Genomic DNA, 27,826 nt, shown 5'->3' with positions numbered 1-27,826 from the left:
GAGGCAGAGTCCCCAGTATACTCCCCCTGTCCTGGCCACTCCACTGACCAGGGGCTCCTCTCCATGGAGACCCTTAAACTTAACTACCTGGCCGATTACAGTGTGTATCCACTGTAATGCTGAATATCCCTCCCCCAGGCATGAAGAGGTGGGATAACTAGTGAGGAGCCAGAGTTGGTGCCTCCTGACCAGCGATGTGGCCAGCACACATTTTGAAGGGTGAGCAGCTGCGGGGACAGAGCTTCCGTGCCTGGAGCCAAACACATGCTCAAAGGTACCAGGTTGGCCACCTGGGCTGGAGGCAGATATGGGGGTGCCTTGGATGTCAGTGGCCAGCCTTTCCCCACCTGAACTGGATTCTACTAAGTACCCAGACTTCACCCTGTCAGGTGTGGAGAGCCAGGGAGGCTCTGAAGCACATAGTACTGATGCGAGTCCACACTTCCTGAGGCAGGTGCCTGTTCAGTGCTTTGTATTCTCTCCTTGTCAGTCACCCTGGGAGTGAGATGCCATGGGCATTTCCCACGGTACAGCTGGAGAAACACAGGCTCCTAGAGGCTGAGACTCTATGGGTCGGCCTGATTCTAAAACCTGAATTCCATCCTTCAGAGATGGAGTACAAAAGTAGAATGGTTGGGAAGGAGGAAGTAGCTGACCCAGGACACACTGTACTGAGGGGGTAGGTGATGGAACAGTCGAGGCCAGAGGCTTTGAGTTTAGTGGGAGAATGGTATTACCATTGATCAGATGAATTCAGGATGAGGGATTGAGGGATGAAATGAAGCTAGAAAGCTCCTGGATGCCCCCCAATCCTAACAATATGAGCACATAGGATGAGCCATCATTCCCTCAGCAGAGTGCCAGTACCTAGATATTGGGGCTCTAGGCCAATTCCTGCTGGCCAGCTTCCCAAGGGTATGGCCTAAGGTGATGAGGTGCTATCTTCACTGACCAGTTCCCCGGTCACCAGCCTGATGAGGTGAGGGCTGGCAACCCAAAGATTTCAGTCCAGGGAGGTGGCTCTGGCCACCACGGTGCTAACAAGTCAACTCTCATCCCCCGTCTCCTCTCCTCCCCCTACTTTCCCGTTCTCTGCTACTGGCTTTAGTAAGCCCCTGCACTGCAAGGGTTAAAAGGGACCCCCAAAATAATGAGCCCCCTGCACCCACACGCAAAAAGATGACAGGACACACAGAAAACGATCCTTTTCTAAATCAATACAATTTCTCAAATTTATTTTTCTTAAAGAAGTACTTCTAATCTCTGTCAAAAGGGAGGTGAGGAAAGATCCTCCCTCCCTTGTAAACACTGAAATACAGATCTGAGAAACCAGGGTCGACACACACAAAAAGTGCATTTTACAAAATTATCAACTAAAATATATTTTACATGAATTATGCTCCATCGAAATTCTACCAGCTGCATTTTCAGGTTCGAAAAAATATTTCCACATCTAAGAGATTTCAAAAGCATTTAAGTTCTGGGTAGCAGACCTGGGCGGAAGGGCCTGACTTCTGCTGGATGGGGCTAGGCTCCTAGGTGGCAAGGGCCCAGCACCCTGGGAATCAGCAGGCTCCATGACCGGCTCCTCAGAGCCCCTACTCTGCCAACCTCTCCCACTGCACAGCCCTCCTGGACCAATGCCTTCCTCCAAACAGCTTATTCTATTCAAGGGAACCCGAGCCCCTTCTCTTCAGGCTTGGGATTGGGCTTTCCCTGTGTAAATTCACCTCAGACATCCAGGTCTCCCCCACCTCAGTGACCAAGCAGAAGCAGCCCAGTTTTCTCAGGAAGAGCATTGGGCCAGGACTGCTGGGAGTGCCCTCAGGATTCATTTCCATCTCCTCCAAACCTGGCCTGACCTCACCCAGTGCTACCTCCTCAGCCTGCGGGGTCCGTGTCTGCCCCTGCGTGGGGGTGAAGGATCCAGTGCTGCCCTCCTTGGCTCCTGCCCCCAGGGATGTGCTCACAAGCAGGCTCCCAGCACCAGGCCCAAGCCACACAGGGCTCTTCTCCCTCTCCCCACATGCTCCTCTTTGGTACAAGCAGGAAAGAACCAGGCTGCTCCAGCCCTCCCACAGAGAACTTCACAGTAGGGCCTAGTTCTGGAAATGACAACAGGGGGCTGAGTCTCCTAATCTACTCTGGGGAGCAGCGTGAGAACAGGGCCCCTGGGCAACAAGAACAAAATGGGGTCTTTAGTTCCTAGAGTGAGTGGCTGCAGCTCAGCAGGTCTGTGGACTGATTCAGTGTTGTTTTTTCACTGGGATGTAAATTAGTGCAATCTACAAAAGACGGGTGAGGGGTGGCAGGGCAAGGGGAACACCAGTGTGGCCTCCCTTCCCTACATGGAGAGTATCTTTGAAGAAGTACTCAAAGCTCTGAAGTGCCCTCACCTGAGTGTGTGCAAGGCAGCCCATGAGGCTCTGGGTCAGTTCTGCTGTGCACTGCACAAGGCCTGTCAGAGCTGCCCCTTAGAACCCAACGCTGCTGCTCTGCAGGCCACCTTGGCCAAGGTGGTACTGTCCTACATGCAGGCAGTATACGGGGAGTGGGAGTGCCCAATGGTGACAGCGCTGATGGCCGTGCTGGAGGCCCTGACGGGTGCTGCGCAGCTGTGGAACCCTCACATTGCAGCCCCCTGGGTGCTTCGATGAGCTCTGCAACATGGTCAAGGCCATGCTGCAGAGGAAGACAGCCTGTCAGGGCACTGATGAGGAGGACGAGGACCAGGCTGAAACGACGCCACGTCGCTATAGAGGACGCTGGTGAGGCCATTCCTGCCCTGGCAGCTGCGGCTGGGGAAGACGCTTTTGCCCCCTTCTTTGCTGGGTCCTTGCCATTATTGCTCTGCAAGACGAAACGGGGCTGCACAGTGGCAGAGAAGTCCTTTGCAGTGGGGAGTCTATTCTGGGCCTGGGTGCTGCCTCAGTCAGACCAGTTTGTTTCCCGCCTGTTCCCCATCCTGCTGAGCGCTGCCTGGGAGGCAGACTCCAAAGTGTGGAGCAATGCCATCTTCGGGCTGGGTGTGCTGGCTGATCACAGGGGCCTGCCCAGGAATACTTCCCCAAGCTGGTGGGCCTCCTGTTGACCCTCCTGGCATGGGAGCATCATGATTGTGTCCATGGTATCTGTGGGGCACTCACCCACCTACTGATGGCCAGTCCCACAAGGAAGCCAGAGCCCCAGGTGCTGGCTGTCCTGCCGCATACCCTGCCACTGAAGGAGGACTTGGAGGAGTGGGTCACCATAGGGCACCGCTTCAGTTTCCTATACCAGAGCAGCCCTGACCAGTTTGTAGATGTGGCTGCTGGGCTCCTGCACATCTGTAGTCTCATTGAGGTTGATGACAAGATCCCACCAGACACCAAGTCCGCAATGCTGCTGCTCCTGACATTCTTGGCCAAACAGCACACTGACAGCTTCCATTCAGCACTGGGCTCACTGCCTGGCGATAAGGCTCAGGAGCTCCAGGCCATCCTGAGCCTTCACCTAAACTGTGGGCTGCAGCTGGGCCAGAGAGAACAGCCTTCCCCAGGCCCAAAACCACCTTTCAGCCCAGTTGTACCTCATGCCTTATCAGATTCTGGGGTCCCAGCCCAGCTTGCTGCCTTATGGGGCTGTCCCTGGGGCTGGATCTGCTATGCTGTGGGACAATACAAATGGACTCATGACAACATATTGTAATAAAGGCAGGTTTGATTTCAGGTGGGTGTAGCTTGAAGAGTCATGTGTGAAGTTCTGCAAGAGGTTTCCTAGAACCTCCAAGTGTAAGGCAAGAGAAAAAATCTTCAATAAATCAGGTAGCAATTTTCCTTGCCCCCTGTCCCCCACCCCCTCCTAGCTCCCTTTTGCCCTCTCCAACATGACAAACCCCATGTTGATCAGTTAACTTCAGGGAAGCCAGACCTGCTGGGTGGCGAACAGGAAGCTGACACCCATGACTCTGAGGGCCAGGTAACTTGTCCCAGCACCAGGGGCTACTGCAGGGGCAAAGGAGGAAAGCCAGGGAAAGGCCCTGAATCCAGGAAGAGGAAGTCAATGCTCTGGAAGCCAGACTCTGGCTCTTTATGCCTCAAAGGAATGAGCTGGGAGCAGTGCTAGAATCTGAAAGAGGCTGGTCCCAGGCTGATGGGGAAGCAGCAGGTCACAGTGGGTGAGGTAAAGCTGGCTCCCACTATCCCTTGAAGGGCCCAGAGGAGGACAAAGAATGGCCTGTTGGGCCTGGTTCCTGAAGGACCTCCTCCTCCCCACAGAGCCCCATGCCCCTCAAGCCTGGCCCAGCCTCAGGAAAGACTGCCTTCTTCAGGAGTCTCTGCCCAGGGACCACAGAGAGGTACCCTGGACCAAGCTGTGGGCTCTGATGCTTTTCTTATACCCTTTCCCTCCCATAAGACCCGGAACCCACAGGGGCCCTTGCCCTCCCCCCAAGAGAACCACAGGCTAGCAACCTCGGGTTCCTGTGGCCCCTTAACCAAGTGCTGTGCTTCAAGCAATGCCCCCTGCCCCGAGCCCCACTTGCCCGTGGGCAGGAGGAGGCTACTGGGGGTTTTTGAGGATGCGGCCATGGCGGAAGTCATAGACGTGGCGGCAAAGAAACACCAGCTCAGGGTCCGTGTCCTCGGGCACTGTGCGGTGTGGCGGAGTGGAGTAGTCTGCAGAGGGGGGCACCAGTGCTGTCTTTCGGCTGGGAAGGCCCTCGCCTCTGCGCTTGGCCATGGCACAGAATCTGCAGTGACATACCATTCACCTTTACAAAGCCACCTTTGCAGAAAGACCACCCCTTCCCTTCCCTACCCTACCCTGCTCAGAGAGCTGGAAAGTAGCTTTTGACCCCCACTTGGGCTGGTGCTGCCTTCTCACCTGTCCTAGGCTACACCCGCTCTGCCAACTGCCAGTCTGTCACTGGGGAAACACACCTGCCAGGGCCTCCCTCATGACCACCTGCCAATTCTCCTTGGTGTTTTCTGAGAGCTGTACTGTAACACCCCCAATTCTGTCCAACCACTCTGCCTCAGACAAGCAACTATTTTTTTTCTTCTAAAAATATTAGATGGCAGAAGCAGGCTGTAAGAAAGAACGTTCTGGGAGGTCAGGCCCAGTGAGATCCCCTTGGGGAATCACAGGCAGCCCCCAAATAGCCCTGAAGAGTCTGAGGGGAGAGGCTAGCCAGAGACACAGGGCACCACCCACCTGCAGTACTCTGCAAAGGTCAGCACATAGCACTTTTCCTCGATGCAGGCCACACTGTTCTGGTCCTGATGTCTCGATGCAAAGACTTCATTCTGCAAAGGCTCAAGGGGAGAGAGGAGATCAGTTACCGGGGTTAGAAGCACCTAATTCCAGGGAAAAAGTGGACGTTAACCCCAACCCCTCTGCTGAGACTCCTGACCTGAGATCACTCCAGCTAGTGCCCAGAAAGCCGGGGAGCTTCCCTGGAATGTGAGCCTAACTGCTCCTCACCTGGAACCCCAAGGCATTCCTCCCAGATTCTGAGGGGGGACCCGGAGAAGCCAGGTGCCCCCTCCAGCCCGTCATTAAGCTTCCTAACCCCCAACCAGGGGAGGAGGGGGAGTCAGTGAGCATCTTCCCAAAAAGTCCCCGAGGGAAAGAGTAAAAGCAGGCTCAGATGGGGAGTGGGGGGTAGGCACCACACCCAGAGGGTATTACCACTTCTAGCACACCACTGGGTCTGGAGCTAGGAATGTTAGGAAGTCCTTCTCCCCCTCCTCTCATGCTGCAGACAGCATCAAAGGGGGCTAGGTATGCCGCTCCACTTCCCCTAACCCAGTGGTCGGCAAACTGCAGCTGGCAAGCCACATCCGGCTCTTTGGCCCCTTGAGTGTGGCTCTTCCACAAAATAACACGTGCGGGTGCGCACGTACAGTGCGATTGAAACTTCGTGGCCCATGCACAGAAGTCAGTTTTCGGCTCTCAAAAGAAATTTCAATCGTTGTACTGTTGATATTTGGCTCTGCTGACTAATGAGTTTGCCGACCACTGCCCTAACCCTTTGAAACATGAATTGGGGAAAAGAGGCTGAAACTCAGGCCCTTCCTCAAGTTCTCTGATATCCAAGGTAAGAAGTCTAGGGACTTGACTACCCACGGCTGTCTACCCCGTATCAACTCCTTATGCTACAACCTCTCCTTCTGCCAAACCCTGCCTTCCCCGTTCCATTTGCCTGGTAACTCACCTCATGCATGCTGGGACTGCGGCCTCCCTGTAAGTGCTCTGGTCTGTAATACCACAGGAGGCTCATCATCAGCTCTCCTGGGGGTACAAGAGAAGCAGTCATAGCTTGAGCTGGCAACCCCAGAGTTACTTCAGCAGGCAGGCTGGCCACTTGCCCTGGAGGCTCATCCAACTTCAGTGCTGGGCCAGTGCTGAGCCTCTGCCTCAAGCCAAGCCTGGCATTCAGAAGCCTGGAATGCCATTAGGTATGGGGGGGGGGGGGGGGGGCAATGACAGGTGAGGAAGGGGGAGAGGTGCCCAGGTTCTGGTGGCTGGAAAGGTTAATGAGCTGATCCAACCTAAGCGACAAGGCTATCAGTCTGTAGCCCTCGGTAGCAGACAGACCCCGGATGAGTGGAAGGCAGACTGTGCCAAAAACACGGGGAGACCAGTGCCAGGTCAAACTCCAGGCGTGCGCGGGCGGGGGGGGGGGGGGGGGGGGTACGTACCTGATTCAGGGTTCTCCCAGAGGGCAGAGATCTTGGCCACATAAGGTGTAGACGTCTTTCGTGGGCCTGACTTGAGGAGGACAGTGTCCCGGACTCGAATGGTCTCTCCATGTCGCTCCACCGCTTGGTAGCTCTTTCGAATGGCTGGTTCTGGTTCATCCTGTGCAATAAAGCAATGAAATAAATAGGCTTGTGGGGCTGCACCCTGACTACCATAACCCAATAACCGACTTGCTCACTCCAATCCCCAGCACTGGGTAGATCCTCAAGCTTCCTAATGGGCTAGTCCAGGTTTGGCCTTCAACCACCACTGTAGGTGGTGCAGCCTTAGATAAATTACTTACTACTGTTAAGCCTCAGTTTCCTCATCTGTGAAATGAGGATAATTATAGAAACATGGGGTATGTACCTCATAGGGTAGTGGTAAGGATGAAAGTGGATAATGCATGTAATTAGCACAGTTCTGGCACCTCAGAAGTGCTTAATAAATTTTAGTTGACATTCTTTTCATCATCCCAGATGTTCTTATATCACCGATTTTCTCTGCCTATCCAAGTTTTCCATACACATACTTATCCAAAAAGGCTCTATGAAAATATGTTTTGTTTTTTTAAAAATATATATTTTATTGATTTTTTACAGAGAGGAAGGGAGAGGGAGAGAGAGTTAGAAACATTGATGAGAGAGAAACATCAATCAGCTGCCTCCTGCACACCCCCTACTGGGGATGTACGTGCAACCAAGGTACATGCCCTTGATCGGAATTGAACCTGGGACCCTTGAGTCCCCAGGCCGACGCTCTATCCACTGAGCCAAACCGGTTAGGGCTGAAAATGAAAATATGTTTTATTGATTTGAGAGAGAGAGAGAAACATTGATTGGTTGCCTCCCATACAGGGAATTGAACCCACAACCTAGGAATGTGCCCTGACTGGAAATTGAACCCGCAACCTTTGCGGTGTACAGGACAAGGCTACAACCAACTGAGCCACCTGGATGAGTGAAAGTCCTCCATTTTAAAATCCAGAATAGAAGGGACAACATGAGCAGGGATGAGAGATTAAAACACTTCAGATAATTTCCCTGAGAGTCAGAGACAGAGATGGCAGCCACCAGCTGTGTCTGTGTGCATCCTCTGACCTCCCCGAGGTGCAGAGTACAGGACAGGGGAGGAGGCTGGGCCAACATGACTGGTTCCTGGAACACAAGTGAGCTGGAGCCCCTTGTCACCTTTCAGAGTAGCTAGAGCCAGGATTCCTGAGACGCAACTCACTTCAAGTCCTATGTCCCCAATGTCACCCTCTCTTCCTCCATCTGCTAAGAGTTGGTACTCACCAAGACATAGACAGCCTTCTCACAGGCAGCCCCAACAGGTACCCAGCCATTAGTGCGGCGGCGGCGATGGCGGCGTGGGCGTGGGCGCTGGACACGTGGTTGCTTGGGGTGGCTGGGCCTGCGGGCAGCCTTGCTCCTCACAGTGTGCCTACAGCTGGAGCCTGTGCGTAAACCTGACTTGGAGCCGCTAGGAGGCTTGGCGCTCTGAGGGCATGCACGGGCTACTGTCTGAGGCTCTGAGGTGGGTGTCTGAAGATGAGGGACGGGCTCTGCTGCAGGTGGCACGCTGGGCACAGGACATCCCAGGAGGGGGTGGGCAGGTGAGGCTGGGTGGCCAGCTTCTGGAAGAGGAAATTCCAGCTGGCCCAGGGACCTGCAGCCTTCTGGGAAAAGGAGAAAGAAGGTCAGGACAAGTAAGGACAAGCAGTAACCCCACCCTGGCCTCTCTGCTTTCAGAGCCTGCTTCTATTTTAATTCTAAGTGTGAACTCAAAGGCTACTGAGGTGACAAGTTGGGTCAGGGGCCTTCAAGGTGGATAGCCAAGGGTTTTCTTGACCTTGGAGACTGGGCCACAGACATCTCCATCTCCCCTTCTAACCTGAAAGGAAGGCGGTGGATAATGGGAATAGCTTTTCTAGCTGTGACTTAATCTTCTCTAAGGCTTCCACAGTGCTTAGGAGCAGAGGAGCTAGAATCAGACAGCTCAGGATATGAATCCCAAACCTGCCACTTACTTGTGTGACCTCAGGCAAGTCACTTGACCTCTCAGTGCCTTGCAATAATAGTTGCAAATATGTAGTCTGTTCTAGGTGTTTTTCTCATCAATGTATTAACTCACCTCATCCTTACAACAACCTTATGAGGCAGGTACCATTATTCCTATTTTACAATTAAAGAAACTGGGACATTGAATAGTTATTGGCTGGTCCCAGTCACGTGACTAAGGAAGTGGGAGACAACATCTCACTTCAAGTCTGGCTCCACAGTCTATGCTCAATTACATGCCACGTGGCCTCCCATCTGTAAAGTGCTTTGGAACAGTGCCTGGCACATGGTGCTTACATACAGTCCTAGGACAAGATAGTAAGGACCTTGGGTCCCACAGGTTAGGTGTCTAGACCTGGAAAGTGGTCAAAAAGAGAAAAAGCCCGAGAAGCCTGTTCTCATTTCTTAGAACTCCAACTCACACCAGAAGCTGAAACAACCAGTCTGGCCAGAGTCAACTGGTCTATAAAGTTGTTTTATAGACCCCCTACAAGAGGGGTGTGGGGGAGGGGAAGCCTGGGAAGGCCTGGCCTCTCACTTCACCAGCAGCAGGGCCAACTTGCCAGCCAGGATGGCTCTGATCACCTTGTTTCCACTCAGGAGCCAGGAAGGGAGCCTGGAGAGGTATGTGAGGACACTCCTGCCAATTTGGGGGGAGAGAGATCACTGTGGGGGTGTCTCATCAGCTGCATCACGAGCCTCTCAGGTGTCTGGGTCTTGCCAGGAAGGCAGACACCAAAGCCACAGGCCCTGAGAGCGCCCTGTCAGTGCCAGGGAACTCTGTCTGTTCTTAGAGTGTGCCCACCCTATCCACCCCTAGCAAGGTGATGCTAAGTCTGGGCACTTCTTCTCTTTCAAAGCCTGTATAGTCAGGGTAAAGCTGTTCTACTGCAGCTGGCATCACCTACTGGACCTTGTAACTCCTACCCTTTCTATGAATGCTGTACTTGGCTGGCATACAGATGGTCTGGGCTCCTGGAAAGTAAGGAATTCTAGCTTTCTTCAAGGAGGACAGAAGGGACATGGAAACAATTTGGCAAAAGCACTAATTTTAATAACTTGCTACTCAGAGTCTAAGATTGGCAATCCCAATGGGGAGGGAAGAGGCCCTCCTGTCCCCTCCACCATGACAATGCTACCTATGGCAGCCAATGCTGTCAGGCCAAGAAATCTCTCCATAGACAGTGGGCACAGAGCAGGGCTGCTAAAAGCTAAACACTGGCCCCTTTCCTGGAACTGCTCCTAGGCTTGGGGCACAAAACGAGGGAAGCCCTCCCCTTTCAAAGTCCCCTGCCTCCCATGCAGTAATACCTCAAGGAGCCCACAGCCCACGCTCCTGGGACACTGTGTCTCAGAGACTCTGGTACATCCCATCCTCAGGAAGGCTTACCTGCTGCAAAAGGCATTTTGTAGGAACAGCCGCCACAGGTAGTGCCAATGTGGGTAAGAGAAGGGGGCAACATTTCACAGATGCTATAGCCATTCACTTCAGCATCCTCGCTGGAACAGTAGTGAGAGCCCCAGGGAGGGTGCAGGAAAGGGGTGCCTGCAGGCACTGAGCTCGGGGCCACAAGGGGCCCCTCGGTAGGTGCAGCCACTGGGGACAGCTTGCCCTCGGGAAGCATGGGGCATGGGGAGTAGCCCCCACACTGCAGCCCATCTTGGCTGCAGTACAGGTAGAAGCTGCCTAGCGCAGTGAGCTCAGGCCGACCACACAGCCCACTGTAGTCGGCGGGGTTGCCAGGCATAGGCAGGAGGGACAGCTGGGGTGTAGGAAAAGAGGGCTGGTGCAGTTCTTGCTTGGGGGCAGGTGACTCCTCTCCTGGGCGCCCAGGCTCTGGCTTCAGGGCTGCCTGTCCACCCATCAGCAGGGGCAAGTGGGGGCGCAGCCCTAAGGGGCTCTCCAGAGCCTTGCTCAGGGGCTGGCAAGGTAGCTGGCTGGATGGTCCATGAGGGGTTGCAGATAACCATGGCTCCTCAGGGCACCCTTGCCAGCTGGGTGGGCTTGCAGCCTCCCCAGAGCCAACCCCCTGCTGGGCCTTGGGATAGTTCTTGCCATTGACTTTGGCCCACTTTGGCCTCAGAACCTTCAGTGCTGGTGGCTCAGTGGAGCGCCTGTCTGCTTCTGGGTGGGCACGAGGTGGCCGCAGGGGTAGCTCCCGTTCCTGGCTCAGCTTTAGGAAGGCAGCTGCATTCAGGCTGGCCAGTCTCTTGGGAGCTAGGTCACCATCTCGGCGGGCACCTTCATCCGGCGCTGGCTCTGGGGACAGATCCCGACTTTCTCCTCCGCGGTCCTCCAGCCGTGGCCGCTTCTTGGAAGACCAGCCTCCAGTGGCCCTGTCACGGTCCCGACTGTGGTGGTGGTCTCCCCCTCGACTGCGGCGGCTGCCCGCCAAGCTGCTGGTGTCCTCTCGCTCCAGCAGCAGGTTATTCAGGGCCTCGGCATTGAGGGAGGCCAGGCGCCGCTTGCGGGGCTGGGTGAGGCCAGTGTCTTCACTGGATGGATCCGGGCTGGGGGGCTTGGGAAGGTCAGGGGGCAGCTCATCAGCCTCATCTGCACTCCGTGGATCGGCCACATTTTCCAGGCGGGTCAGCAGCACTTTGCAGGCCTTGGGCTTCTCAGGAACCAAGGGACGCTTACGCAGTGGGTAGTTCTTGCGGCGCCCTGTGGGGTGCCCTGGGCTCTCAGGCATGCCTGGGTCCATTCCCTCTGCCCCCTGCTCCATATTGCTGCCTTCCATTTGCAGGGGCTCCCGGCGGCCAATGGGGCCCGAACTCAGCATGGGAAGGGACTTCCTCCGAGTGTGTGTCATGAAGTACCTCCAATCTGCAGGACAGAAGGAAGGCAATGAGAAAAGCCTGCCCTGCCCTGCTTTTCCCCCCACTGCAGCCTATCCAGCCCCACCTACAGTAACTCTGGCCTACCCTCACGCCATCTCCAGCCTGGATTTTCATGGGATCCTCTTCCAGAGTGCAAAAGTTCAACGAGGTCAGGGTACTAGAAGCTGTGCAAGGAATGGCTGCCCCGTTCTTTTATTTTTTATTATTTTTAAAATATATTTTTATTGATTTCAGAGAGAAAGGGAGAGGAAGAGATAGAAACATCAATGATGAGAATCATTGATTGGCTGCCTCCTGCACACCCTCCTACTGGGGATTGAGCCCACAACCTGGGCATGTGCCCTTGACCATAATCGAACCTGGGACCCTTCAGTCCGCAGGCCGACGCTCTATCCACTGAGCCAAACCAGCTAGGGCTGTCCCATTCTTCTTTTAGCCTAAGGCCCTTCTTTGAACTAAGAGCCTACAGAGCAATGCAGGCCCCAGGGTCAGAAGACAGGAGCAACTAGGGGCAAAGCTCTTAATTCTGACTGTTTTTCTCCGGCTAGCTACTCTTCTCTAGCCAGGAAGAGGCTCTGAAGACACTGAGCCAAGGATGGGGGCTTGGGTGGTGGGAGTCCATCTATTTCTTCAAAAATATTACCAACCCCCTCCCCCTTGATGGGGCTTTTGAGATTGGCCACAGGATGATAAGGAGATGGACCGTGAGGAGTTGAGATGAGGAAGCTGCCTGCTGGGCCATGGAGGAGGCAGAGTCAGCTTGTGAGGACGCCCTGCTGAGCACGTAGGACTGACAGCTATAATCCGGTCTTGCTGAAAAAGTCAAGGAAGGGTGAAGGTTTGGCTTTGAGGAGTCGGTGGTCAGGGGAGGTCTCAGTCAGCCCTAGGAGCCAGACCCACCTTGACTCAGGGGATTCCAGGGAAGGGCAGCCTAAATAGTGCCAGTGCCTAGGGAAGGAATGTCAGTAAAGCCACGGCCAGCATTTTTTGGGGGAAAACACAGAGACCACACACTAGTGTGGTACATCTTTAAAGACTCCCCCAACAGCCACTAAGAGCTGGGAAAAGAAAGTATCATGGAGAAGAACTAACTCAGGAGGCTGATGGAATCGTCTTGTTAATCCTGCCCTATCCTGCAGGTCTTCTACCTGATAGGCAAGACTCCAGGCAAGAGGCAGGATGGCGCGAGTACCAGGAAGCCCAGAGCCCCTAACAAAAAAAAATGCCCATGCTCAGGCACCATCCCCTAACTTTGCTTGTCAAACACTTCCCCCCATCCCCACCATACCTGGGGCAGCCTGGACCCCATTCTGAATGAGGGAGGCCAGAGCTAGGTGTGTGCTAGAAGCTGTTATGGCCAAGGCAATAGAGTAGTGGGGAGGGGAGTTGTCGGTGGTCATAGACTACTGAGTGGCTTACTCCTCACCTACTCCCCAACCCAAAGCAAGGTGCTGCCAAGTAAGGTGCCAAATTAGGCTCTGCCCGCCCTGGCACCCTGCAACCCCCTCCCCATCCAGTAGACCTAGGCTTTCCAGCTTTATTTTCCCACTGTAATTGTTATTCACACTCACTCTAACTCAGGAGCTGGGAGAACTGCTGGGCCAAGATTTAACCCTGAAAGTCCCAGGCCTGAGGGCTCCCGGGGATTCCAGAGCCCTTCCCAGCTAGCTCCAGTGTCCTTGGGTCAATGGCTGGGGTCACCGAGTACCTACTCTCCTGAGACATACTGTACTAGTTGAGACAGAATGCTCAGAAAACCAGGGCAGCATGGGTGTCCCTCATGCCTGAGAAAGAACGTGGAAACTGGAAAAGAGAAGCAGCATGCCCAGGGTTGCTCTGGCCACAATGCGGGGAACCTGCCACTGCCCAGAGACCAGACCCCAGGCGTGACTCAGAGTCACAGAAGGTAAATCCATTCATTCCTGAAGCACAGACAGGAGAGGTCCTAAAACATCCCAGGCATCTGCTAGGCTCCTTTAGACTCCTGCTTCTAATCATGGTGACCACTCATCCCTGTTTGCTCAGCATGCTGATTAGCAATGTATCCTTTCATGCTTAAAAGCACCCTAGTTACTTATAACTCATGAGCCCTTTTCTCAAATGCAGGATACCCCTGTGCCAGAGGTGGAGGAGCAGCAACAAGGAGAAACACATCTGTATTTCCTAGGAAAGCCTAGACCCAGCCCTCTCCCACCCCCAGAGGGCCTGGAGATGGAGGACAGCGGAGCAGGGGCCAAAGCCCCTAAACAGGCCCCAAGTTACCAGAGGAGTCAGGCCTGACAATGGCAGGGAGCCAAGGCTGAGGTCACCTGGGCTCGTGGCCTTTAAGGACACGGACAAATACAGAGCAAGGAGGGGGTAGATGGGAAGGAGAGGGAGCACAGGGAGGTGCTTTCAAGCCTGGAAAATGGAAGAGCAAAAGAGCTCTTAACTGAGGGTGACTGGTCTGTCCCTGCTTTTCCCCTGCCCTGTAGAGTATCCCTCTCTTTACCTCCAGTCCCTCAGGGACACCCCCTGCCCCACTCCTGTCTCCAATCCCTCCATACTGATGCCCTGATTCTCTGGCTGACTATCCAGGGAAGCCTCTAAATCATAGAGGACATGTCACATTTCCAAATCAAGCATAAGAGCCTCTTGCTAGCCTCCCTTGATTCTGCCAAATCCTGTCATCCACTAAAAACACCCCAGGCCATCAAAGGCACATTGCAAAACAACTCTTAACTTTCATGTGGTGCCTAAGGCTGCAATGTCACTCATCACCCTGAGAAGAGGCTGGGGTCTCTGCTGCCTGCTTCATTGCACTCCAAACTGAGGAGAGCAAGTGTGAGTCATGCTTTGAAGCTGGGGCTACAGCTTCCCCCTTTCCCAGGTGGAACTGGGTGGAGGGGGCTCCTGGCCTGCAGGGGGTAACCCAACTCCTTGGAGAAAGACGACCCTGGAAAGCAGTAGGCTTGGTTCTCATTCCAGCTCTGCCAATCCTTCTGCTCTCCTGCCCCTCCCACTTATACACCAGCTCAACCAGGAACTTCTATAACTGCAAGAGACAGGGTGCCTGGGTTCTCTCAGCATTACCCTCTTCCTCTCTGGGAAGCCCTGTCCTCCCAGGCACAGGCAGTCCAGGTCCCCTTGGGGGAAGGTTCCTAGGAGGGATTTCCCAGAGCATATTACTACTCACTTAGATCATGTCAAGCAAGCTCTCACTGAAGAAAACCAGTCTGACTGTTCCCAGCTCTGAAGAGCAAATAGCTAACTACCATGAAGGATGGCCAGCAAGCCACATGTTCAGTCCAAAATCCCAAGTGTACTCTATTTTTTAAAAATATTTTCATTGATTTTTAAAACATTATTCTTTATTGCTCAAAGTATTACATATGTTCCCCCTTTTCCCCCATTGACCCTCTCCAGCCCCCTCTGACACTGCCCCCCCCCCCCCAGGTCTTCAACATCCTATTGTCTGTGTCCATGGGTTATACATATATGCATACAAGGTCTTTGGTCAATTACTTCATTGATTTTTAGAGAGAGAGAAAGAGAAATATTGATGTGAGAGTGAAACATCAATCAGCTGGCTTTTGCATGACCCCTACTGAGGATGGAGCCCACAACCCAAGTATGTGCCCTGATCAAGAATTGAACCAGCAACCTTTCATTGCATGAGAAGATGCCCAACCAACTGAGCCACCCCAGCCAGGGGCAAAATCACAAGTGTTCTCTACAGATAGCCAAGGAGCCATCTCAGCCCCAGGCACTTCAGGTCTCGAAATCAAGGGGGAGATCAGGCCCAGCTGGAGTGTCAAAGAAGGGTCTGCTAGGGGAAGTCATCTCCACAGAAATAGAAAGGGGAGGAGGACTGGTCTTTTGCCCTCAAGCCTCAGCAGCACTGTGCACCCACTCCTCACCAGCCAGGTGGAGCACACCCAAGGTGTGAGCAAAGGAGGGCCAGAGGCTTGGAGAAGTGTGGCCTGTAGGACACGACTGAGGGGAAAACCTGAATAGGCAGGTCCAGAGAACAGAGGTTGGTCTATAGCAGGAAAAGGTCCTGAGCCTTGGCCAAGGTTCTCTCTTTACTTACCCAGCTCTAGGCCACACCTCCCACCCCCAGACTTGGGGCTCTGCCCTACTGCACTTTCTGAAACCTTTCTTATCCACTGCATTTTACATTTTGCTTTTCAGGCCCAGGCCAAGTAGCTCAGTTGGTTAGAGGGTCATCCTGACATGCCAAGGTGTGGGTTCAATCCCTGGTCAGGACACATACAAGAATCAACCGATGAATGCATAAGAGGAATAACAAATTGATGTGTCTTTCTCTCCCTCTTTCTCAATTCAATTTTTAAAAATTTTGCCCTTCAGGCTTTTTTATTTATTTTTAATGGGAGGGGTGTATTCAAGAGGGTGTTAGATAAGGACCCACTTGGTCACCAGAGAAAGGTCTAAGAAGAGCCCTGACTCAAGCCACCTCCCAATTATACCTAAAGCCACAGAGCTGGCACTGAGTTAACTATTGCCTTCCTCTGCAATCTCTCTTGGAATCACCCCCCCCCCCCGCCCCTACTGAAGGAATAACACTTTCTCATGAGCACCGAGTTTCTTCAATCTTCTATCAGAGAAGAGCAAGAGCACAAAGGCAGGTTCCTGTTCATTTTAATTTAGTTGATGCTATTTCATGAAAAAACAGAGAGGTGAAGCTGCTGAAATTCTTATGATCATGTGAGGAACAGAGATGTGGCTGGTATCCCCAAGAGCGGGTAGAGTAAAAAGAACCAAACCTTTTAGTCAGGCAGACCTGGATTTAAAGGCCAGCTCTGGCCCTCAGAGCAACTTTCTTCTCTGAATTCCACATTCCTCATCTAAAAAGGATACACCAAAATGAACCTTACTTAAGAGTGATGGTAAGGATGATAGAGTCACTGTGCACAAACCTACAAGGGTAGGAACCAACATCCTTCCCCGCTTCCAAACCCACAGACAGAGGTAGGCCTGCCCTGGGCCTCAGTGGTTCCCCACAGGAATCAAGCTTCCTCTGTGGGAAATCTGAAAACCCAGGCTGCACCTCAACTCTGCTTTGCTACTAGTCCACTAAAAACACCCAAGTGTCAACCTTAGAGGTTGATGGAGACACTGCTTCTTTCCCATGCGGGATCCACTGTGGGGTGAATTGTGGGGAGGTTCGGTTTATAATACAGCAAGAGCACAGGGGCAAAAACTGTATCCCAAGAGACCCTGAACTACAGCTCCACACTGGGAAACAACTACAGTGAAAGAGGAGCTCCTCAGATGCTAAAGGCCCAGGAATGGGGTCAGAGGGCTTGCATCCTGCCGGTTCCCGCCATCTGCCTGCCCCAGGGCCCCAGCTCCCTCGTGCCCATTCTGCCTTACTCACCACTTCAGGGTCTCAATTCACCATGAAATCAGGTTAGGATCCTACAAACACCTGGGCAGGAAGCAAGGGGCTCCCACCCAAAGAGAACTGGCCTGAACCCCCTGGACTCAGCTTGTGTTATAGATGCCCTTAGGTCTGGCAGCCATTTGAAGAGCTGAGCCTGTCTCCTAGAGGCACCAAGCCTATCTACAGGCTGTCAGACCACCTGCTCCTCACCCTTCACACTGGGGGCTCCCTGGAGCACAGTGACACAGGAGCAGCCTGGTTTGGAAGATCCATACCCACACCACGTGGGGTCTGGGGTGCAGCTGGCCCTGTCTTTGCCTACTCCTGTGTCCACTCTGGCCATCCCAGTAGGACAGCCCAGACACACAGGCCCAGAACTGCACCCAAGTATTCAGAACCTCCACTAATTCTGGCTCCAAATGCAAAACCAGACATCCCATTTCTTGTAACTTAAAGCAGGGGTGGGGAACCTTTTTTCTGCCAAGGGCCATTTGGATATTTATAACATCATTTGCAGGCCATACAAATTATCAATTTAAAAATTAGCCTGCTATATTTGGTCAAATATTTTTGTTTGTTTTGTTAATCCTCACCCGAGGATATTCTTCCATTGATTTTTAGGGATAGTGGAAGAGAAAAAGACAGAGAGAAACATCGACATTGAGAAACTACATCAATTGATTGCCTCCTGCATGAGCCCCAACCAGGGCCTGGGCCAGGGAGGAGCCGGCAACCAAGGTATGTGCCCTTGACCGGAATCGAACCCAGGACCCTTCGGTCCACAGGCCGATGTTCTATGGGCTGGTCAAACATTTAATTAACTCACCTCTAATGCCATGGCAGGGCCAGACCAAATGATTTCTCGGGCCTTATACAGCCCACAGGGCAGATGTTCCCCACCCCTGCTGTAAAGGAACACAAATCTTAATGGGGAAGGAAGGGAGTCTTAACTCAGATTATAATAAAGTGGGACTCCCCCATTTTATGTTAGAATAGTAATTAAGTATAAACCTATAGGGGTGGGCAAAATTAGGTTTACAGTTGTGAGTATTCAAAACAGTTTAATCTTATTTATTATTTTTTGTATTTTCCATATGAACAACTATAAACCTACTTTTGCCCACCCCTGTATATTAACAGTAGAGTTGGTGGAATCTCCTCCTCACTGGAAACTGCCAGTGCCCTACTCGTAGGGCAAGGTCCTTCCTACACATAGTGGGCTGAGAGAGAGACAGTGTACCCTCAGATCTAGAAGTTGATGTATACACACAGACCCCTGAGCTAGGACAGTGGGCAGAGAGCATTGTATTTTAGTCATACAACAGTGCTCTGCTTTAAGAAACTCTAACCTGACAAATTAGAAAGTAATCAGGGACAGTACAAAGCTAGCCTTTATGGCTTTCTCTAAAGGTGCATACCCCTACTTGAAGCAATCTGCCTTCCCCTAGCTTCTTCCCAGTGCACAGCTCCTATATGGCGAGGTAAACCTATACCTGCAGGTGTGGGTCCAACTAAGCCAGAGCACCGCGGCTCATTCCCAGGCCCATGGCACCTGTGACCCTTGCTCAGTCAGCCAACATTCGCTGACCACTTGCCATGGCTCAACACAGTGGAGGCAAAGCTCACATGTTGCTGGAATCCTCTTGGTGCTGCTGCTAATCCTAGTGGGCTTGGCCAATGAACTGAACTTCTCTGAGCCTTGGTTTCCTTGTCTACACAACGAGGTTGTTATGAGGATCAAGTTAAATAAGAATGTGTCAAGTGCCTAGCAGAGTGCCTGGTATACAAAAGGTGCTCAATACAAGCTCATTCTTTCTCCCTATATTTCAAGTATTAGGTTAAGTGCTGAAAGAAACATGCAAAAAAAAAAAAAAAAGCCTAAGGAATTGGGAACTTTGGGCTGGTAGGAAGACAGAGGGCAAGAGAGTGTGACAGGGACTGTGATGAAGTGCTTGGAACTCAGTGGAGAGAGCTCTCGTTCCACTGCAGCTTCACGGAGGGCACACTTGAGCCAGAACTTCATTCAGACAAGAGGGCCTCCTTCATGCCAGGTGTACTGGCGGAACAAAAGCCCAGTAGGGAGTGGGCAGCACTGAGAAATTGGCTTCACAAACATTTGGATGCAGGAAGGGGCAACAGACAAAAGCTGAAGTCTTTTTGAGGCAGGAGACAAATGCCCCTTTCCTCAGACTCTGTCTGTCCTACTGGTTCCATGAGACATTTCAGGAGGGGGACACGGGGCCCAGGCTAAGCTTCCTCAGCCCCTCCCACCCAGACCCAGCAGTGCCCAGGCTGAGCCAGAAGCAAATCTCCTCCTGAAGCAAGACCCATTTGTTCTGGGCAGTTAACAATGTGGGATAAATAAAACAGAAATAGGGCTGGGTTCCCCAAAGCTCAGCAACAGTTCTCAGCAGAATCAGGTGGAAACCTCATGTTACTAATGCACCATTCTTCAAAAAACACAATAGCTCACCAGCCTGCTCCAGGCCCATACCCAGGAGTGGCAAAGGATATGTGTTGGTTTAACCACCAGGAGACTCCAAGAACTAACAATTTAGATTTCTAAGAAGGCTTGCCAAGACTGGAAGTGCTCCCTTGTCCTGGACAGAAGAAACTGTCCAGCCAGGCAGAGATGGGAGCTCTGCCCTCAGCATCTCCAGCAGGTGTGCTAACCTCCTGAATCAACCAGCCATGAGGCACAAGACCCAAGACAGGCCTTCCCAATGCTCCACCAGCACCAGCAGAACCACAAAGCAGAACCTACCAGAGTTATGGACACCCAACTGAGTATCTTACACCTAACTAATTAACTAAGTTATTAGTGCCACCACCATTAGGATGTAAGCTCTATGGGGACAGGCAGGCTCTGTTTTCCTTACCACTAAATCCCATCCACAGGACTTAATAAGAACTTAATGAATGAAGATCTGGCTGCCCACGTGTCCCATCTATACTAATAAAAGGATAATATGCTAATTAGATCAGACATCTTCCAGACGTCCTTCCGGACAAAGCCATGGTGGTGGGGTCGAGGCAGAGGCAGTTAGGGGTGATCAGGCTGGCAGGGGAGAGCAGTTAGGGTGATCAGGCAGGCTCCGGTAGCCCCACACACAGAGGGCAACCTGCAGCGGGGGCAGGGCTGGCGAGCGGGCAGTAACAGCTGACCTCTCAGTCCCTTCCCCCGGCCATCAGGCCCTGATCACCCTATGGCAAAAGGGGAACCGGGGTTTTGGCAGGGGGCAGGGCCGGCTGTGGGCAGCTGGGAAGATGGCCCTGATCATAGGCCAGGCCTAGGGACTATACCCGCACACGAATTTCGTGCACTGGGCCTCTAGTCCCATATAATATTTCTACTCTAGACTAATGGCATCACTTGGAGCCCAGGACATGAAACTCTGACCCTCAAACTTTCCCCCGTCCCCGGGAGCCTCTTCAGTGTAAGCCAATGTTCAATAGGACTACTTCAGGAAATCTCTTATATTTACACTGCACAACCCTCTTTCACTACCATCCTCTTTCTTCTCTCTCCCAACCTGCCCAGCTATCTTTTCAGGGTTAACAGGCACTTCTAGCCATGAGCTGTCCCATCGAGTCAAGGCCAGGGACCTCATTCACTTCTTACCCCAAACCATTAAAAGAGCAAGGTTGGTGCTAGAGGCACAATTCTATCAAGACAAAGAATGTCATGAATATTAAGGTGAACTCAGTAGCAAAGAACCAGAGTTAGCATTCTCAGTCCCTGAATCCCCTAAGTGTGCAAGGTAGGGAATTCTTGATCCACCAGAGGCTTCAGGTATAACAGGATGGCTCATGTTTGTCAAGCACTCACTATGCGCCTGCCGCCAGCTAAGCACATTACATTCAGTCTCATTTGTCCTCACAGGATAGTTATTACCCCATCTGAAAAAGGAGAAAACAGTGGTACAAAGAGGCAAATTCTTTTACCTTCTGTACACCACCCCTGCAACAGAGGACAGCTGCTGGGTCACAGACCAACATTCAAGTTCAACTTGCAAATTCAATTTTGTTTTTCTGTGCTGTTTTAATTATTGGCATCAACACATTAATAGTTTTTTCCTAATTTTTCATCATAAAAGAATTGAAGGTGTATTCCAATTAAATTGCATCGGGGAGCTACAAACATAAACTTAATTTTACAAACTTTCTACAGAAAAGTCTGCTCAAAGATTCCAATAAATTCTTACATGCCCCCTTTTTTTAAATATATATTTTTTATTGATTTCAGAGAGGAAGGGAGAGGGAGAGATAGAAACATCAATGAGGAGAGAGAATCATTGATCTCGGCTGCTTCCTGCACACACCACACTGGGGAATGAGCCCACAACCCAGGCATGTGCCCTTGACTGGACTCAAACCTGGGACCCTTCAGTCCACAGACCGATGCTCTATCCACTGAGCCAAATCAGCTAGGGCTTACACGCACTTTTTGAAAACAAAGCCATTTCATATCCTAGAAAGGGTTTTGCAAAGGCTTCAAAAGCATCTTGTCTTGATTTTATGGTAAATCCAAAAAAATCTACAGGGTTCCCTCCCACATCTAACGACACCTTTAATCAGGTACGATATCCTTCCTCCAGTGTGAACTGCAATGAAGACTGACATTTGGTCATGCTCCCAACAGCCACCTTAATGTGAGAAGACATAGTAACTGCCCCTTGGCCACCTCCCTTGGGACTGAATAAATCCAAGTCCTTTCAATTTTCTCTGAAGATCATGTCTAACAGTCATTTCATCAATTTTATAATTATTTTTTACATTATGTCCAAACTGTGTGAACCCCTCCAGGCACACAACAGGGGACACCCGTCACTTCTGAGGAGGGTCTATAATAGAAATATGAATCTTCCCTTCTGGCATACTTGTCAGGATATCCTGGATCAAGCAGCACCCTAACACCTTTCGCATGATTTCTGTAAAGGTCCTCTAAAAACGGATAATTCACCTTTACCCTACTTGTCCAAATAAGAATATGATTAATAAACTGAAATCCCCCCAAACATTTCAGCTGCAGTTGGAGAAGGGCCTAAGTGTGGTCCACCCTTCTCTGCAGGCAGGAAACTGAAAGCTGCATCGAGGGAGGGTGGAGGGCCCACTTGTTTATAGTTTAAATATATATTTAAACTATATATGTGGAGATGGTCTGGAAGTAGGAGCTGTCAACACCACTCCAGGTCACAAACAGCAGAAATGCAACAGGTCACTTTGCCTTAACTGATGACAAGGAAGCACCTCCTCCCAAATCCCTTAGAAAAACTGATGTGAGAAAGAAGATGTAGAACCCAAGTTCCAGCCTGCATCCATCCTGTTAATTAAGAAAGGTCACTCGTCATTTTTTTCATTCAGATAACTTGGTCATGGTGCCGTGGAAAAAAGTTCCCATTTTACATCTCAGAGAGGCTAAGAGACAAACCCATTCTTTTATTCCTGGTGGATCAGGCTTGCAGAGGACCTCAAGGACAGTTATTTTTTTATCTTTTTTTTTGGGGGGGGGGGGGGGACACTGAATCAGGTGAATAACCAACCACCCTTGTAGGTGTATCACACTGGGAAAGATGGAATCTGGATGAAAATCCTTCACAGGACACAACACGAAGTCCCGGACAGGACTGCCCTGAGGCCTGCTCACCAAACCTACAGTTCTCCCATCCCCAAGTTTCTAGACCAAGTTGCCTAAGGCAGGGTACCAATTCCCCTCAGTGAAACCCCAGGGCCCCGCTGGTGCTCAGCAGCTCTTCATCTGGTCTTGAGTAGGCCAGCTGCCACTCCTCTTCCTCCCTGTTAGCCAGTTTACTGCTCATTAGTGGCAGTACCAGGAGGTGGGCAGGGGAAACATAAAGAAACTGAAATTCAAACCAGTCCATTTTACTCCAGTTAGGTGCCTCCCATAAAACCAGCCCACATTTCATCATCCAGGTCCTCTCTGTCCCCTGTTCGGGGGAGACTGAAGCAGCACAAAGCGTCAGGAACTGCAGAATCTCAGGAACCCAGGCATCAGAGCCAGTGCTTTCATTCATCATGAACTTTTGATTAAACTCTGTATTTCCCATCTTCTCAGAGTGAGCAGGCACTTCTAGCCTTGAGCTGGCCCATCAAGTCAAGGCCAGGGACCTGCAGAGCAGGAGTGCTGGGTCTGCCCTGAGTATCAAAGCATACTCTCCTGGTCCCTCCAAAGCACATCAGCAAGTTCACAAAACAAGTGAGTCCTGCCAGATTGTGCTAGCAATGCCCATAAATACTTAGACTGGGGTAGTGCTGCTTATGTAAAATGCTTCCCCATTGAGAGATGCTGCTTTATTTACATTCTTCCCAACCCATTCATAAAAAGGAGGCCCTTTAATGTTGGGGCTGTCTGTATAATGCTCTATAAACCTGGCAGCTTCGGCTGGCAGCCTTAGTTCAACACAGGCTACTTCTCAATTCCAGAGACATTTTTCCCTTAAGATTTTTTTCTCTTTAATGACTCACCTTGCAACAGGGCACTGAGGCCAGATGTTGCCCAAGCAAGGCCAAGAGGAATAAGAACAGATAAAATAAAAACACACAAGTCCTCCTGAATATTGGGACAGAGAGGTAGAGATGAATGAAAATACATAAATTGAAAAATCCCTAAGGAATGCCAATGTAAAGTAAGTATATTGGGAAGCTGAATTCCTTTCAGGTTTACTGAAACTTCCTTTATGGATGTCAAAATGTTCCCCAACTTATGCCCCTATACACCAGAGAAGGTGTGGAGGGTTTTTTTTTAACCCCAAAGAAAAAGTTAGAAGAGGGCTCTTTCTGGTTTTTTCATTTGCATGGCAGATGAATAAAAAAATATTAATTTTCTCTGCTTCTTCATAGAATTATTTCAGGGTTTGTTGGATCTAAGAGGGGCACAATTTGCCCAGGGTGAAGAAACTAAGGAAAACCCCAGAAATAGAGGAAGGGCTATGTTCTAGAACACACAGCAAAAACAGCCTGAGTAGCTGAGGCGAGAGCCCAGGAACTACATTCTGAGGTAGCTTGTCTCCTGCTATAGAAGCAAGGAGAGAAGTAGGAATTTTTTTTTTTTTAATTGACGGGGAGCGGTCTACATTGCCATGGCAACTGTGAGGGGTAGCCTTCCAGCTTGGAAGGGAAATGCTGGTCCATTAATCATCAAACTGGGGCACAAAAGGGAGGTTTTGGGGAAAGGGGATGGATGCAGAATTTATTTTTTCAATGTCTAGACTCAAACCAGTCACCAGTCCTCATTCCCATTTCCCCCATGGTCCAGGGTTGACGGTAAACAAAAACTGAAGTTCTGAGACAGCTGGGATCATAGCTCTCCTTTCTGAGGGGTCCAGTATGGGGCTAACACTACCTCCCATGTCAGCAATGCCCCTATAAACACCTCTTCCAACACCAGTGCCCAAAGTCCCATCCATGGGTCAAACCCAGGAATCCTTTTCTTTTTTGTTGTCAGAACCCTGTTTTCTCCCTATTTACACCCAGGATTGAGAAGAGATAAAACATATGGATTCATTTAGCATGGACAACAGGAAGATTGCATAAGAGCAGCAAAGCCGGGTGAAGGGAATGGCCTGGTGAGGTAGGAGAAAAACAGGATTATAGTCTTTTTCTAATTCATAGCTATATGGTGTCATGTGAGCAATCCATGACAGATTCTTCACCAGCCAGAATATCAGAAACAGCTAAATTTCATTTGTTCCCCATGCTGAAGCATCCGAAGATGCCCCTCTATAAACCTTTGACAGAAAAGGTTGGAAACCACACGAAGGGCTCCACACTGAGCATGGCTGGGAAAGCAGAAGGGAAGGCTTCCGTCTGTTCCCACCCAACTAAGCAGTCAACTGCTTTTACTCATTCAATAAAAGCAATAGCACTCTACGGGGGCACAAAACACACACACACACACACACACACACACACACACACACACGTTTAACACTCAAGATTGGCCTGGAGTGGTCTGAGGGACAGGGAGAGGATGGAGGCGTAGGGTTTAGGCTGGCGGAGAGGAAGGCAAAGGGCTCTTCACTGGGGACAACTGTGGAAAGCAGCAGGAGCAAAGGAAGATCAATGTGGGTGACATGGCTAGAGGAGAGTCACAGGGGAACTGTCAGGGATCAGGCTGCAGGGAAATGGGAGCCATTGCAAGTCCTTGGACAGGGGAGTGACGGGGGAAGAAGTGCGTTAGGAAGAATGACCTAGCAGCTGTGGAGAGACTGGGTCAGATGGACCAGAGGAAGCCAGAGGAAAGGGGAGGCCATGACAACACAGGTCTGACATGGGAACAGCAGGACAACAGAAAGGAAGAAAAGGAGGGAGATATAAAAGACAGAAACTCTTCACTGGCTAACCTCTCCAGAGTAAACCCTCCTAAACACTTGAGCTGACTGACAAGAGACTCCTGTCAGGTAAGAGGCTGCCAAAGAGGAAAACCACTGTTGTGGCAATTAATTACCCTTTACATCCAGTGGCCAGACCAGGTTACCCTCTTCTTACTGCCACCAGAAGAAATCACATACTGTATAGCTCCAGACCAGGCACGAGGGCCTTCATCATTTCTGAATCTTAGACATACAATTAAATTATCTCAGAACAAACTTTAATCTCTCACATGAGGTGACGCATCTCATCCCACAAGCCTCAACTTCACTCAGGCTGGGGTGTAGACCCTCCTGGGGAAGATGGAGAGTGGGCATAAATTGACTCCATGCCCATACTAAGCAAGGCTGACAGGCAGCTTTCCCAGAGTGAGATTACAGCCAACCACAGCTGGGAGCAGCTCTTAACCAACACCTATCTGAGGTGGGACTCAAACCCGGATTCTCAGCAAAAGTCTGCATTCTAAACACCCCGAGTCTCTGTCTTTGCGTTCCCAACTCTTCCATTTTGGGATCACGTGAGGGGAGCTCTGAGTGGGTTTTTACAAATGGGAAAACAGCATCTAGTTTAGAGATGGTCACTGGTGGGGTCAGAGGAACTCATAGCTTAAGCCACTGGTTCCGAAGTGTCCTCCAGCTGGCCAAGTACAGGGCTGTCCCTCCAGGACATGTTGTCCCTCTGGGGCCCTTTTGGAGAAGACAAGAGATGGAGAAAAGTAGGAAGTAAAGTCCCTCAGGTGGCACAAAGAAAAGGGATTGGAAGCCTTTTTTATTTAATCATTAAATTTCTGCCTAGATTTATAAACAGCTTTTCATTTCCCTATGTGGGTACCTTCTTCGGCAAAAAAAAAAAAAAAAGTGCTGAAAGCAGTTGTAGATGGATTGCTGGAGTACATCTGGAGGGTGTCTCCTAGTCCTCAATGCAACTGATGTCTGTCCTCTTAAAACTGTCGACAGTGGGTGACTGGGAGATGTCCCAGGTGGGATTAAACCTCTGCCCAGGGGCAGACCGCTTGCTGAGAGCCTCATTCCTGGCAGGCTGGAGTGGTTCACAGGACTGTTGCCTAGGTGAGTTCAGCAACCTCGTCATTACCTGCCAGGCCCCCACCCCGGATTCGCTCCCTCACCTCTGCTCCGGTGCCCCTCCACCCTGACCGGGTCGACCCCCACTCTTTCTAGAACCTCAAGGCGATCCGCGGCTTGGGCGGTGAACCAGTGCCACAGCTCCTCCCGGCGGGCACCCCGGCCCCCCGCAGTCCTCGGGGCAGAGTACGGGCCTGCCGCCCGCCCCTCGGGGTGGGTCGTTCGGACCCGCTCCCCTCCCCGACGCCACCACCTGCGCCCGCTCCGGCGCCGCCTTTGTCCGGCGCTTCAACGCCGAGCGGGCCCCTTGGGCCCGACCTGACCCGGCCCCAGAGGAGCGGCGGCGAGGCGGGCAGGGCAGGACCAGGCCGGGCCGCGAGCACGGGGTCCTGCTGTCACTTAGAGGCGGTCTGACAACTTCGATCCCTCCGCCCCACCTCGGACTCGGCCGCCGCTCTGCACGGTCCCCGCCGGGCCTCCCGCGGCCCACACTCGCTTCTCGAACCGGTTCCCTTCCGTCTTCGGCGCCTCCCTTCCTCTCAGTCCGATCCGGTCGGGTCTATACTAACGCCCGCCCCGGCGCGGCCCCCATCCCCTGCCCCCCATCCAGCAATAACCGGTCAGCTCCCAGCGCGGGAGAGCGCCCCCCACCCAGAGCGGGCAATCCCGCGGCGCCGCCCCCGGCCTCGGCCCCTAGCCTCGGGGACCGCGATGGGGGAGGGGGTGCGGCGGGGGAAGGGGGCGCGGCGCGGGGGGGCCGGGGCCTCGCCGCCCGCGCACTCGGAGGCGAGCCGGCTACGCAGCGGCGAGGAAACAACCGGCGTCCTCCCGCCCTCCGCGGCCCGGGACGCCCGCGCCGCCGCCGCACGGCCGAGCTGCCACCCTGCGGCCGCCACCCACTCCGCCCCCGACCATCGAAGCGAGAGGCCCCCGGGGCTGTCACCTCGAAGCGTGCCGCGCTCCCCGATGGCGGGACTGTGGCGCCGGACCCCGGGGAGGGAGGCGGCGCGAGTGAGCGGGCGGCCGCACCTGCTTCGCGTCGTCCGTCCGTCCGTCCCTTCCCGGGCTGGCGGGGGCGGCGGCGCGGCGCTCTCGGTGGGGCGCGCTGACGGGCGGCCGGTCATCTCCCCTTCACTCGTCCGCCTCCCTTGCTCGTTCTCTCCTGCCCACTCGCCCCTTCCCCCCTACTCGACCCCAGCCCTTAGCTCACCGGGACGGTGGCGCGGACGGCGCGGCTCTGGGCGCCCGCAGGCCCCAGCCGGGCTGGAATCCGGCGGCTGGAACCCCCCGGGGGCGCTCAATTCCCGGGCTCCACGCTGCTGCGTCAGCGCCTCCTCCTGGGG

General features: G+C 52.3%; 1 protein-coding gene across 3 annotated transcripts; it reads right to left on the bottom strand.

The window, feature by feature from the left end:
- Positions 1-1,213: 1,213 nt before the first annotated feature.
- BAHD1 (bromo adjacent homology domain containing 1) lies at positions 1,214-27,826 on the bottom strand. Of its 3 annotated transcripts, none has more exons than XM_079767629.1 (7): positions 27,694-27,826; positions 10,174-11,610; positions 8,019-8,401; positions 6,684-6,843; positions 6,197-6,273; positions 5,194-5,294; positions 1,214-4,729 (listed from the first exon to the last, which is right to left on the bottom strand). In XM_079767629.1, exons 2-7 carry the CDS (start codon positions 11,594-11,596, stop codon positions 4,540-4,542), a joined length of 2,334 nt encoding a protein of 777 aa, XP_079623755.1. In that variant the 5' UTR covers positions 11,597-11,610; positions 27,694-27,826; the 3' UTR covers positions 1,214-4,539. The 3 variants fall into 3 exon arrangements, with proteins under 3 accessions (XP_079623755.1, XP_079623757.1, XP_079623756.1); XM_079767631.1 differs by having other exon boundaries at positions 5,194-5,285; XM_079767630.1 differs by having other exon boundaries at positions 8,019-8,398.

This window comes from Cnephaeus nilssonii (assembly GCF_951640355.1).
Source record: "Cnephaeus nilssonii genome assembly, chromosome: 4".
Lineage (NCBI taxonomy): Eukaryota > Metazoa > Chordata > Mammalia > Chiroptera > Vespertilionidae > Cnephaeus > Cnephaeus nilssonii.
Note: the sequence above shows the minus strand (reverse complement) of the source record. Positions and strands in the feature narration are given on the sequence as shown.

What these genes read in the sequence shown, in the direction of transcription:
- BAHD1 (XM_079767629.1), bottom strand. Translation starts at nt 11,596, where the DNA reads ATGACACACACTCGGAGGAAGTCCCTTCCCATGCTGAGTTCGGGCCCC. An exon ending in CTGGGAGAACCCTGAATCAG is followed by an intron (nt 6,274 to 6,683) that starts GTACGTACCCCC and finishes TTGTACCCCCAG; the next exon opens with GAGAGCTGATGATGAGCCTC. An exon ending in ACCTTTGCAGAGTACTGCAG is followed by an intron (nt 4,730 to 5,193) that starts GTGGGTGGTGCC and finishes ATGTCACTGCAG; the next exon opens with ATTCTGTGCCATGGCCAAGC.